Consider the following 14,795-nt stretch of genomic DNA (forward strand, 5'->3'; position numbering starts at 1 on the left):
CCAGGACGCACATGCCCAGTGGTGGCAACCCCTTGATCAATCTGGGCTTGCCGACCTGCCATCCCAGAGCATCAGAGTGCGCAGAGCTGGCAGCAGGGGCCGCGTAAGCCGATGCTTCTGCTGTAGCCTCAGCTCCTGTCCCGGGTGACGTGATGCCAAGTCTTCACCCGGAACCATTGTAGCAGCCTAGAGAGCGCTGCCAGACGCAAATATATTTGATTGGGGGGGGGGGGTCAGTATAACATGCACTGTTCTTTTGTAATGGGCATAATAGAACCTATAAAAGGGTTAACTAGTATGAGACTGCTTCCATATCGATCTGCGGGTGCAGTGCACATGTGGCTTTCCTGCAGGTTGGCCAACTCAGCCATAGACTTCTATATTATATCCTGCGGGTATAGTGTGCTTTCAGAAAGTGCATCACACCCGCAAGATATGATAGAACTCAATGGCAAAGCACAGGTGCAATGCAGGTAAATCACAGCACATCAGTGTGAAGGCCCTATAGGGGGCTCAGGACAGCAAATTTGGGAGGCGGTAAAACCCCATAGTTGAGATGTTTTTACTACTGGTGTAGTGACAGGGGTCTCAATGGGATACCACCCTATGCTGCAGGGGGCCCATGTGGCTCCCTGTCACATTCTGTCTTACACTTGGACAGGAAGGATGGCATATACAGGAACTGATCCTCTCCGTTTTCCTCCTGCACCTGCCAAAAGCCAGCTTCTCCTCCTCTCGCTGCTGTTGGCATTTAGAGGCTGCAGGAAAGAAAAAAAAATGCATTATGCTATTCAAAATAAAAGTCCAAAATTCTGAACCATTTCATTGTGGCCCACGAGCGGTTACCAATCACTTAAGTGCCCCACACTATTTGAAAGGCTGAGCACCCCAGGTTTAGACAACCCCCCCCACACACACACACACAAAAAAATAATAATTGTTTATTTTTAAACTCACCTATCATGCCTAATAAACTCTACATCATGTCCTTGGTGACATTTCTTAATGCAGTTCACACAGATGGCATTGCGGTCTGTTGTGTTGCAGGTGTGACATCTAATAAAGCAAGAAGATCATTCTGTTCAATCAATTCAGTGTTACTGCAGTTCAGCATCACAACGATTCTCTAAAACATATTCAAAGCCCCTAACGTGCTTGGTGAGTACAATGGTTCCTTTAAAATCGGTGGTGGTGAACCTATAGCACCCATGCCGCAGTGGACACGCAGAACCCTCAGGTCACCCCAGCAGCTAACCATGGGATAACAGAGCACATAGGGGCCATGCGAATGCTCAGAAAGGACTCACTAGTCGCAACTCGTGAGCTTTCGTATGGCCGGTCAGTGCGCTGCCAAGGAGAGATAAGGAGATATATATATATATATATATATAAAATTGGACTGGCTGTGAGTTTTAATACATTTCTTTTTATTAACACAAGATTTTAGCTTTGTGCTAGTGGTCAGTGAAACTTTGCCCCCCTTGCGCTGGTGGCCAGTGGAAGCTGTTGTGTTTTTCTTTCAAGACAAAAGATGTTAATGTATGGGGTTGTTTTTCTAAACTAAACCCTCAGTATTCAGGTTTTATATACAGGCAGTGTTTGCACTTTGCGATAAAGGAGTGGGTTTTAGTTTGGGCACTCAGTCTCTATACAGTTTGCCATCACTGCTTTAGACCATACATTCAGAATTGGTTCCTCCAGAGCTTGCTAGGGGTTTGAGCTCTGCTCGACTAACCTCCCATCTAATGGCACCTGCCTTGTTCTAGGGCAGTGGTTCTCAACCTGTGGGTCGCGACCCCTTTGGGGGTCAAACGACCCTTTCACAGGGGTCCCCTAAGACCATCAGAAAACACATTTCCGATGTGTAAAAAGCAGCTACTGTGTTGAAAGCAGCAGTATTGGAGGTAAAACGACACTCATGAATTATAATTACTGGGTAAATAATTTTATGGTTGGGGGGTCACCACAACATGAGGAACTGTATTAAAGGGTCACGGCATTAGGAAGGTTGAGAACCACTGTTCTAGGGTAAAAAGCAACTTGGTTGAGCCAGTGGCATGACACCAATGATCGCTGAGAGAATGACATTCTCGCTCGCGCCCCCCCCAAACTGGTTTTTGAAGGGGTTCTGAAGATCTCAAAATTGTTAGGATAAAAATGTTGAGAGAAAGCTTTAGATACATCAGACCTAGGCAGCACATTGCACAGTAATCTGACAATTTAAAATCCTGATGTGTTCTAGTTGTCAATCACGGCACGGTTTTTGAGTCTCTTCCATTCATCTATTTATACAGCGTGTAGTTGTGTCTACATACTGCAGCAATGGCACTGGTGCAAAACTGAATGAAACACCGCCTGATGCAGCGCAAAATAAGGTCGTGTACAGTGCATGACCGCATTGCCTCTGAGAAACGATTTTTGGTATATTAAGGGATGGATGAGATTTTTAGAAGGGGTAAATACAATTGCTCTGAAAGGGATGGTGATTGGTGTAAAAGATGAAAGTACCAACACTTTTTTTTATACAGTACTGTACAATATCACGGCACAATATAAAATAGGGGAAGGCAGCAAAGTCAAGTCTAAAAAGGCACAAGAAGTCTTCAGCTGGACTGCTTTTGGGTGTCCCAAAATGCTAAAGGTAGGGATGCACAGAAATGTTGGCCGCTCAAACATATCAGCTGAAAATAGCCCTATCGGCATTTTGCTGATAAGAGAAAAATGTAGCTGATACAGGGGACTGTGTACTGCAGACGTGGGGCGCTATATGGCGGTGCCGGTTTTTAAATTTAATTACCAGCTTTTTTTTTTTTCTTTCTTCGCTATAGCTCAGAGAATGAGCTGTCACTCTTCCCAGGTGCTAAATGAAACAAAGGGACGAGGTCACTGGGTAATGTCATTGGATGACCCCGCCCCTTTGTTTCCTTTAGCCCCCCTCTCGTATGACAGCTCCTTCTCTGAGCTATAGTGAAGAAAAACCGGCAGTGACATAGCAACAGCCAGTGAGGGAGACTCTCTGTATACACTGCTCCTCTCCTAGCCGCCCCCCACTCTGTACTAGAACACCCCTATACTCTGTGCACAGGGCACCCCTGAAACTGCACTCTATACATAGCACACTCCTATACTTGGTGCATAGGGCACCCCTGGAACTGCACTCTTTAACTCAAAGTGTAATCTTGAAACCTGCGCTCCGTACATAGCGCACCCCAGATACAACCATCCCTTTGAGGCCAATATACTGTTGATGCAGCCCGTAATGAAATTGAGTTTCAATTCTTTGGTTACTGCCTGTTACCGGCCAGGTGAAGCAGCCAATTAAACTGATCTGCATTTGGAGGGCAGAGGAGAGATCTGGGGTCTAATAGACACCAGATCACTCAATAAAGAGTACCTGTTACTGACCATGCCATCACAAGGGGTGCTGTTCATGTATGTGAGAATGGTCAAATGGCCCGGGGGATCAAGTGGTTAAAATAAAATATAAAATGGATGGATCACCAGGTGCAAATAAACGGGAAAAAAAATAGAGCAGCCACCACAGCCTAGAATTGGTGAGCTGCAATTGAATACATTTTTGTTTTTGGATTTAACTTGGCTTTAAGCTCAGGGTATGAAGCAAGGTTAGCAAGCAGGAGCAGCATCAGGAAGATGCTTCCTCGATTCTGTATGCTTGGAAGACCATGAAACTCCATCCCAGTGGATGTTGTCAGTACCCAGTCCCACAGTGTTAACCCCTTTTTCAAGAAACAAATGGTGGCATTTAAAAGCCCAGCGACCTATGCAAATGAGGTAGCCCCAGGTGCTCGGCTTGAACAGCCTACTTGTGCAGCAAGTCCTCAGAGACAGGGCAAACACTGAGGCAATGCCAGAGGCCCTGGACCTGAAAAGTGCTCTGCGGCTACCTTATCAGAAAATGGGTCTGGAAATTGCATTACGTGGAACCCAGTGCCGAAAGATCACCAGCAGACTATCCCCGCAACATCCAGTCCAGTGTGGTCTGAGCATTAGCTCAGCCTGCAGTGACTGGTCATTCTCACACTGCCCAAAGTGTGGAAAACCACTCACTCCTGGAGTTCTCATTCCATTACAGGGTCTGGGAATGGCAAGATTTACCTGTAGAAATCGTGCATTGGGTAGCTGGTATAACTTGAAATCTTGTACAGACACTGGCCTCTAGTGACTGCTTTTTCTATAGCATCTTGATTGTTCATTATTTTGTTATCTGAAAGAATATTGTGAAATACAATTAATTTACGACACTAGAAAAGTCCATGTTCAGCCATCCGAGACACATTTTTTCAGAGAAAAAAAAAAAAAAATGTAGCCGAGAGAGTGAGAACCAGAGACAACACACAGACTTAAAGTGGGACTTTGAAACTTCACCCTAAACGGGATGTTCTGCTTGGGGGGGACCCGTTCCCACGACCGCTGGAATCACTTCCACTGAAAGTTACCCCCCCCAAAACCTTTTGAGACACGTCACAAGTTCCAAGAGGCTGCGGGACCATTCACAGAGCACAGTGCAACTTGCACTTGCATAGTGGGAAGCTGCAAGCGGTCACAGCCGGCTTTCAACACTAGACATGCCGGTGCTGGGGACCCACAGGCTGGTGAAGAACAGGCTTGGGTGAGGACAGCGCTGGATTCCTGGACAGGTAAGTGTCCTTATAGTAAAAGTCAGCAGCTATAGCATTTGTAGCTTTTTTTTTTTTTTTTAACAGACTGTAGAACCTTTTTAAGCATCTGTAAGATATTAGAAAAACTATAATTTATGTGCATTTTTGGAACAGCTTTCCTATCATATTGCTGTGTCTGATTACGCCGTTACCAGGCATTTGAAGCCAGGGAAAGGATACCTAGAAAGACCACTATTTGTTCAATTACATAATATGAATGCATTGCAAAATATCCCTACCAACAGGGAACCTATGTATACAGATAAGACACAGCATTTCTTTATTGCTACCAACAGGTCTTTCACATAAGTCACTTTAGATTACAAACCATTCTGGACCCATCTCAGTCTGACAGATAAAATGAGAATGTACAGTGGATATAAAAGGTCTACACACCCCTAGGATTCTGTGATGTAAAAAAATTAGACAAAGATAAATAATTTTAGAACTTTTTCCACCTTTAAAGTGACCTATAAACTGTACAACTCAATTGAAAAACAAACTGAAATCTTTTAGGGGGGGGGCAGAAGTAAACATAAAAAACTAAAATGTGGCTGCAGTGTGCACACCCTCTTATAACTGGGGATGTAGCTGTGTTCAGAATGAAGCAATCACATTCAAAATCATGTAAAATAGGAGTCAACCATTCTCCTAAAATTTAGCAATCCCACCTCCCCACAACCCCCCCCCCCCCCCCCCTCACTCAAACCCCCTAATAAGTTACCCAGGTCCATTTAGCTCTTCCCTTCTCTTTCCAACTTTCCATTCTATACCTATGATCTTTCTCCTTGACCCTCACTTCCAACTCTCCCTTTTTCTTACTATTATTCCTTTCCCTCCAGCCTTTCTTTTCCCTTCTCCTTATTCATGCTATTGCCTTACAGATCATTCCCTTTATTCTCCAACTTCAAATCAGATCCCTGGACCTTCCATTACTTCGATATATTTTCCAGATGCCTTGAAGTCATATCTTCCCCAATCCTTCCTAAATTTGTTCATATTACCTTCGTCTATAGTATAGTTCCTCCATCCTATTTATATATTCCACCCTGTCTAACCAGACCCTCGTTGTTGGAGGCTCCTGTGACCACCAGAATTTTGAAATAAGCCCTTTAGCCGCACTGATTAGGTGGTACAATATACTGTTTTTATACTGCTTTGCTGATGCTTCTGTCCTATAAAACAAACACACCCACGGATCCTTCTGTATAGTTGTCCCCAGTATCTCTTGTATGAACTGGATGACATCTTGCCAAAACACCTGTATTTTTGGACACTCCCACCATATATGTGCCATTGTTCCCTTAATTCCACATCCCCTCCAACATAACAGTGAGACCTCTATTCATTGTTTATGTACAACATTCGGTGTCAAATACCACCTCGTTAAACATTTATAATTCATTTCAACTGTGTTCATATTAATCGCCCCTTGTGTTAATTTAAACATTTTACTTTTCTGTGATTCATTCATTTTTGTTCCCAGTTCCCTTACCCAGTTCTCTAAGAACAGCAGAGGACCCGCTCCCCCAATTCAACAAGAATCTTATATATCCCAGAAGTAGCATGCCTTGGCGCCATCCTGGAAACCAGCATCTTTTCAAACGGGAGCATGTCCTTCGCCATCCTCAGTGGTTGGGGCAACTTCGCAACAAAAGGTTTTAACTGACAATATCCCATTTACCTTCACTGCTGCGGATGGACCATTATAAAGCTCCTTTATCCAACTCATCATCTTAGTCCCTATTCCCAAGGCCTCTAGAGTATCTATCATAAACCCCCAATCTACCCAAATGCTTTTTCGGCATCGATCAACAATAAAGTTGTTGACAGCTTTTCTCAAGAAGCAATGTTCTCCAACCATCATCCCTCTCCTTCCCTTCCTGGGACAAAACCCACCTGATCCGAATGTATCCATTCCGGCATCAACTCTCTTAACCTCGTAGCTAGCACCTTCGCGAATGGTTTTTGTGTCTGTATTTAGTAGTGATATAGGTCTATAGCTGACACATTGTAAACTATCTTTTCCTTCTTTTAACATGATAGTTATATGCGCTTGCAGCGATTCTGCTCTTATTCCCATTCCCTCTCCTAAGGCGTTCATATATATGCAAAGTTTAGGGACCAGCAAGTCTCCAAACTTTTTGTAATAACCCACCGTCATCGGGTCCTGGACTTTTCCCTCCTACTGTATTCTTCAGGGCCATTTTAATTTCCTCTTGGGATATCCCTTGTTCTAACAATACTAATTTTTAATTTGATATTTTTGGGAGGTCTGCCGCATTTAAAAATTCTTCTCGATTCCTCTTTTTTTCTCTGAAACTTTCGTGTTCCTAGGTTTTACATCATAGGACCTACTATAAAATTTTTGGAACGTTTCAGCAATATCAGTGGTGGAATATACCAGATCTCCTTTTTCATCTTTAAATTGTTTTCAATATAATACTTTGATTTCTTTTTTCATCAAATATTTTCCTGGCTTATTCCCCCACTGGTATCTTTCATTTGAAACCCTATTAAAGATCTTCCTTGACCCCTGTTCCAGTAGGTCTTAACTCCTCTTAAGTATAATCTTCGAATAAACCTCAGTTATGTCTCTTTTTATGTGCCTGTTCTAACCTATATAGCTCATCCATCACCTCCTTAAATTTTGCCTTCCCATTCTTTTTTTTTTTTTGTAGTTCCTGCAGCTATCAAGATTCCCCTCATGTACGCCTTATGTGCTTCCCAAATGGTGGCCACAGAGACTTCCCTGGTTTCATTCAGCAGAAAAAAAAATTGTTCTATCTCTTCCCTTAACCTCCTCTCTACTTCAGGGTTCTGTATAAGCATCTCATTCAATCTTCACATTGCCCTTTTGTTCCCTTCTCCTCCTACCTTTATGTCTATCTAGGGCCATGCTCCTGTCACGGCGAGACTAACTTCTATATTGGATTTAACCAATGAATCCAATTGTCTATGCTGATCATAATATAATCCAACCGTGAGTAAGATCTATGCGCAAGGGAGAAGAAGGTATAATCTCTTTTATCCTCCATGACTTTGATATAACCTCTTTTTCAACATTAATTTTTTTTTCCTCCTCTGCGCGTTCGAGGACATATCCATCCATGGATCAAGACAAAAATTAAAATATCCTGCCAAAACCAGAGTTCCCCTTTTAAACTCTGCAACTTTCCCCAACACTTCATACAAAAAAAAAACCTATGGATTTTGATTCGGGCAATAAATATTAACCAAGGTATAACTTTGTCCCCACATTTTCCCTCTTAAACATAGAAATCGTCCCTCTGGGTTCACCAATCTCTCCTCCACATCAAAGCCAGCGTTTGAGAACCTGATCGCTACACCTTTAGCCCTCCTTATTGGTAAGTCCGCATAATACCAAGTAGGGTAATAACTTGAGTGTATTTTGACATTAGTATCATATAAGTATGTCTCTTGTAAGAACACCTCTGTAGAGAGTTGGTGGACTTAAAGGTATCTTATGTCTTATTAGGAGAATTTAAAATTTTCACGTCATTAAATTAAATCAGGCTCATAACTAATATTTCTGTTTTTTTTTTCTTCTATAGACTACCCATCTCATGGACCTTCCTCCAATCCCACCCCTCCCCCAACTCCCCCCCACACCCCTTCCCCTCGCCCCCACTTCCACCCACCCATGCCCTTACTAAAAAAACCTGTGGCCTATATGTTGCCCTGGAATCTGAAGTTAGATTCCCCCACTGGCGATTCCTAAATTGGGGTAAAACTCTGAACATGGACACCTGCTCCTACTCCCCACTCTCAACATGGGGTTTAGAGGTTTGAATTTCTGTTTGGCCTCCTGACGCCCCACCAGCCCTACTTATCATACACAAAAATCTGCTACAAAAAACACAGGAGAGGTGGGGAGGGGCAGAGGGGGGGAACGAGGACAGCAATTAATCCCCCATTACCCCCTATCCCTCTCCCACTAACCCCCCCCCCACTCACCTCCCCCCATTTAGTCTACCTTCTCTTTTTATTCACTGACAGACAGACACTTCTCTTTTTTTGGCCTTTCCCTTTAATTTGACCCATCTGTCCACCCCACAATTCCCATATTCTGCAGTTCTAATTTTTCAAAGAAGTCACTAAGTTCTTCTGGGAATCTTAGCCTTGCCGATTTCCCATCTTTCCACCCGATCAGACAAGTTGGAAATCCCCAGTTATATTGAATTATTTTTCCTTCATTTGATCCAATAAGGGTTTCAGCAATCTCGTTCTAGCTAGTGTCTCAGAAGAAATGTCTGCAAAGACTTGTAGGTCCGTTTCTCCATATTTCAACTCTGGGATCTCCCGCAGCTTGTTCCATACTTTTTTCTCTATCCTCATAATCATGGAAACACACATCTCTAGAGGCATCTGATGCTACTCCTGATGGACGTCTTAATCTGTGAGTTCTGAATCTTCAGAGGATCTGTGACTGTTCTGCCTAGCAAAGGATTGAACACTTTGTTTACTTTTTCCAGGAGGTCCTCTTCATGCACATCTTCTGGGAGGTCCCTGATCCTTAAATTATTTCTTCTCTCTGTTTTCTTGGTCCTCCAGTTAGTATGAAAGCCTCCTCTGTTCCCCCCGCATCTCATCCAACTGCATTTCCAGGTTACATATTTGCTGAGCCTGTGTCTCCAGTCTCCATTTTCTCCTCCACTTCTTCCACTCTTGACAACATTCGTCCAAGATCTTTATGGATCACCGCCATTTCCTTTTTCATAGAAAATATCCAGTTTTGCAAGCATTTCCATCTCTTTTTTTGTAGGGATTTGTAATATAACTCCTTGTTCGGGAGCGTTTTGATCATTTATACTATCAATATTTATTGTTTCATTAGTCTGATCTTCCCGAACTCCAAATGACAGTCTGGAATGCTCCCCATCATGTTTTCTCTCTCCTTCCTGGTGTTTTTCTAAACATTGTGTCGTATTTCTTTATTGTGCTAGTATTTGCACTGGATTAGTGTTCTTTCTCCCCCACCCTTAGTGGATCTACTCCTCATGTTTGCAATAATGAAACATATATATACTTGTGAGCTACTATGATGAGAGTCTAAGATATTCCAATTGATTGTCTATATGCAGTGACGAACAAAATGTAATACACCTGTGGTTCGCTGGCACTCACACCAACTCATTAAACAGTGTTCTGTGACTAAAAGATAAATATACCAATAGTGCCGTGCTCCTATATAAATTATCTGTAATAATTTGTGTTATGATTTCCAAATCAATTGATAAACAATATAAATAAATGAAAATTAAACAATAAAATTTACCATATAAAATATAATATATGATGCAGGAATTGATCATCTATTGCCTATAACCTCATATACAAATGATAAAACATGATTGTGCTTGTGATCATTTGTGAAATCTAATAGTGAGCAAAAATCAATAAATATGTGCACATAAAAAGTCCTCTTCCAATGTGAATTACAATGGTGAAATGCTACTCCCACAATCCAAGTGCAGTGTGGTCTTAATATGCGCTCACCTTAAGTTTTGCCTAAGTAGGCAAAACTGGCTTTTTGTCCTTACAGGACTGATGACATAATCCTCCTGTATGGGGTTTTCTGAATGGCAAATAGATGGTTGTAATTAGATCTTAATCCACCTGGGGTCTCTGCAATGAATGTGACTGATGCTTGTCAGGAATGGATGGATGGATAGGTATCTCCCTTTTTCCCCTCCAGAGGTCTCCTTCCTCCTGTATCAATCTCTCTCCAGTGTATCACGGATGGATAACTATACAGTGTTTGCTGTAAGAAGTGTGCAGAAATCCCTTATCCAAAATGGCAGCATGTGGTTACGGCCTGAGGTCATCAGCGCACCCTATGTGTTACGTCATATCATGTGACTTCATCAGGAGGAGATCTCCCACAGCTCATATGCAGCGCACCAATGAAAAGCCTTCCTCCTGTGTCTATTTCTGCCCTCACACACCAGCAGGTAACGCCTCAGCTGTTGGCAGAAGAGCGCTGTCCATCAGACCACAAGCACGCGCTCCCACCGGTGGACAGGGAGCCTGTCTCCAGAAGTTTTAACAGTCTTGAATATCATTTATAGCGCATATATTATTTGTAGCAATGCTTGGCCCCTGAGATACCCCGATTCCTTAATCTTCTACTCCAGCCCCACAACTCAGATATACAAACTACTTAGCAGCAGAAAACAGTAACAGGCTTTCAATTTCTTGACGTTGCCCATGGCAACTCACCATCCCTTCCGAGCCTGAAGTTCTGGGTCTGTGTTTCTGTGTGGTGTTCTCTTCTGCCCCCATTGGGGTCTTGTATCCCAGGTTGTGGTATCACCCGAGAGGAGGTCTGAGAGGGCACTCAGGGTGTCCTGAATCCAGATGAATCCTATGTCCTCTGGTATCTCCTGATGGTACAGAGTGACTTCCAGCCAGCCTGCTTGCTCAGTGCAGGCCTTGTGTGGACAGCCTCCACAGGAGTCCTTCACAGCTCAGGTGCTTCCTCCTCTCTTCCCTCCAAGCCTCCAATGCTCCGAGACGCTCCCCCAGCAACCAGCTCCTGCCTCACCGAGAGCTCTGGGATCCAAGCCCCCCCCCCTCGATCCCTCCAGCAGGGGTATAGCAGGCCACGGGCATTTTTTGTCAGTGTTTGGTGGGCGTCGGGAGCTCCTGCACCTTGGAGTCTCCCAGCACCATGATCAGGCCACTCCCCAGTTCAGTCTTTCCTGACATTTTCTTAGTCACATCCTACAGAAAAATCTGTAGTCCACAGAGAGCTTCCAAAGCATCAGAGGGATCTCATTGTTAAAAGGTATCAGTCAGGAGAAGGGTACAAAAGATTTTCCAAGGCATTAGATATACCATGGAACACAGTGAAGACAGTCATCATCAAGTGGAGAAAATATGGTGCAACAGTGACATTACCAAGAACTGGACGTCCTTCCAAAATTGATGAAAAGGCAAGAAGAATACTGGTCTGGGAGGCTAACAAGAGCCCTACAGCAACATTAAAGGAGCTGCAAGAATATCTGGTAAGTACTGGCTGTGTGGTACATGTGACAACAATCTCCCGTATTCTTCATATGTCTGGGCTATGGGGTAGAGTGGCTAGACGGAAGCCTTTTCTTATGAAAAAAAAAAAAAACCATTCAAGCCCGGCTAAATTTTGCAAAAGCATGTGGGAAAATGTCTTATGGTCTGATGAAACCAACGTTGAACTTTCTGACTCAAAAGCAACACTGCACATCGCCAAAAGAACACCATACCCACAGTGAAGTATGGTGGTAGCACTGGGGCCTTAATCAAGGTAGAGGGAAATATGAACAGTTCCAAATACCAGTCAATATTGGCACAAAACCTTCAGGCTTCTGCTAAAAAGCTGAACATGAAGAGGAAATTCATCTTTCAGCATGACAACGACCCAAAGCATACATCCAAATCAACAAAGGAATGGCTTCACCAGAAGATGAAAGTTTTGGAATGGCCCAGCCAGAGCCCAGACCTGAATCCGATCGGAAATCTGTGGGGTGATCAGAAGAGGGCTGTGCACAGGAGATGTCCTCGCAATCTGACAGATTTGGAGTGTTTTTGCAAGGAAGAGCGGGCAAATATTGCCGAGTCACGATGTGCCATGCCGATAGACACATACCCAAAAGGACTGAGTGCTGGAATCAAAGCAAAAGGTGCTTCAATAAAATATTAGTTTAAGGGTGTGCACACTTATGCAACCATATTGTTTTAGATTTTTATTTTTACTTCCCTCCACCTAAAAGATTTCAGTTTGTTGTTCATTCGAGTTGTACAGTTTATAGATCACATTAAAAGGTGGAAAAAGTTCTGAATCTATTTACATTTGTCTAATTTTTTTACATCACAGAAACCTGACATTTTAACAAGTGTGTGTAGACATTTTATATTCACTGTATTCTTGCAAGGACAGCTCACACCAGATGCTATTTGCTAACACAAGACAAATGCAGATGTGGAAATCCATTATTTCAAACAGAGCCTGTTCAAATCACTGTGTAGTATACTGCAATGTTTAAAAAAAAAATTAATGATGTATTATGAGTGCGAAGACCAGCTGTTTGACCTTTAGGTTAATTTAAAAGGAGTCTATAAAAATGCAACAAGAGGGATATTACAGCAAACAATCTGGTGTAACCCTCATTTCACTTAAACTGAATACAGCTGTCAGTTTACAGTGAATAGTTACCATTACTTAGTTGACACATGATATCAAAACTGAAAAACAAATGAAAGTTTCAAATTGTGATCTTAAAGAACTTCAGCTTGATTTTTTTTTTAAAGTCAGCAGTTACACTGTATCTGCTTACTTAAAGGGAAAAAAAAAAACTTAAAAAAAAAAAAAAAAAAACACACAGGTACTTACCAGTGCCTGTGGTCCAGCGCTGCGTTCCTGCAGCCAGGGGGTTCTTACTACTGCAGGTGCCCGGTGCTGCTATCTTGGATATGGGAGCCAGCTGTGGATTCTCGAGGAACCACAGCCTGCTTGCCACTGCGCATGTTCAAGCACACACATTGCTTTGTGAATGGTCCTGCAGTCTCCTGTGAATTATAAACTGTCCCAGAAGGTTGTGAAAAGAGGAAACATTGACTGCTAAAGAGAACTTCAAATAGCCAATCCAGTTAGAACTATTATTTTGGTAAATTCACATGGCACTCCGGAAGTCCAGGAGCTTAAAAGTAACCTGCAATGAAAAACATGTGGAGACTACCATTTGAAAAAGTTGGTTGCCTGGCTGCATCACACTGGTTTCCATTCATTCTAAGTCACTGACCCTGGACAAGTATGCAGGAGTTTTGACATCACACCAACGTCACCTCCTGTATACTCCAAAGACATCACAGACCAGAGGCGTACAAGCACTTTCATCAGCACATAAGGAATGACAGCCTCCAAAGTTTCAAGGTTGGCACACTTACTGGAGATTTATGAGTAAGACTCACACTCTCCCTGATTCCTAATTTAATTTATAATATACAGATTGCAAAAGAAGGAACAGTCAGATTCATTCATTTCACTAGTTTGAGAAGATTTCTAAGGTTAGTAAGATCCATGGTGGGGATCTCACTGATGAAATTCTCAGCAGCCATAAGGGTGGGTGCGTGTGTGTGTGTCAACCAAACCCCATATATAGGATCACTTAACAGCGGACTGACCCTTTAAACAATTTAGTACAAATAGTTCATGGGATAGCAGGCACATATCTGAAATACATGAAGCAGAAAATACCTTTCATAGTAACATTTACACCAGATGCCAAGAATAGCCCTCCAAAGCGGTTGTTAAATATCTGATTGCCTTCAAGGGTCGCAGTAGCGTGGTTTGTAATTTCAATACCTTCAAGGAAACAAAAACATTTCAGGTAAATTGTAAGCAAAAACGTTTTTCCTAATGTGAATCTGCTACAAACCTGTACAATTCAAACCAAGCATATAATAAGGAAGAAAAAAAAAAGGCAAAACCAGAATTGACAATGGAATTTGGCTCCAAATCTCACCTGTAGAAGTTGAGTTTGTTCCTCTTTCACCTATTGGTCAGTGAGGCCACTAATGACATTTAAGAACGCCATTAGGGCTTGTTCACTCGTGTGTTAATCATTCACATGCCCAGCCTATAGCATTTATGATGTGTTTATGACACGTTTTCATTGTGTTTATGAAGCGTTGATAAAGCTTCAAGAATGCTTGATAAATGCCCATGAAAGTGCTGCTTTTCTAGTGGGGAGTGCTTAAAGGGGAAGTGATGTAGAGGAAGTAACCTACTTTGGGGCGTGGTTAGGTTGTGGTGTGATAGACATTTGTGAGTTCTCTACAAGATGGATTCATATACTTTGAACTCTGACACTTTGCTTGGTTCAGCCCAGCTTTGTAGAAACAAAAAGCTTTGCCACTGGCCACAATGCTCAATGCCTCTGCTCCTACCTGGCACTGTCAGTATTGCTGGCTGATTTAATCTTTTGCCCGCACACAGAAGCAGATTGTGTTACCACCCAGCTGCTCTGTACAGAGAACTAGGACAGAGCAGCTCCAGTCACTTCCTATCATTTCCCAGTGCATTCTGAGCCTCCACTGTCTCCCCAACTGCCCAGT

At 42.8% G+C, this 14,795-nt stretch overlaps 1 protein-coding gene across 2 annotated transcripts in view; it reads right to left on the minus strand.

Annotated features, from left to right (window-relative positions):
* Positions 1-14,795, minus strand: part of FBXO11 (F-box protein 11) — a 140,842-nt gene that overhangs the window by 1,714 nt on the left and 124,333 nt on the right. For both annotated transcript variants that reach the window (XM_089676435.1, XM_089676434.1), the window contains exons 20-22: positions 13,936-14,043; positions 4,117-4,225; positions 958-1,056 (exon numbers count right to left, since the gene is read on the minus strand). In XM_089676435.1, the coding sequence (XP_089532561.1) occupies positions 958-1,056; positions 4,117-4,225; positions 13,936-14,043 (316 nt within the window). The remainder of the gene's footprint in view (positions 1-957; positions 1,057-4,116; positions 4,226-13,935; positions 14,044-14,795) is intronic.

This window comes from Staurois parvus, unplaced genomic scaffold (assembly GCF_062004578.1).
Source record: "Staurois parvus isolate SC_StPar_1 unplaced genomic scaffold, SC_StPar_1.0 ptg000169l, whole genome shotgun sequence".
Taxonomy (NCBI): domain Eukaryota; kingdom Metazoa; phylum Chordata; class Amphibia; order Anura; family Ranidae; genus Staurois; species Staurois parvus.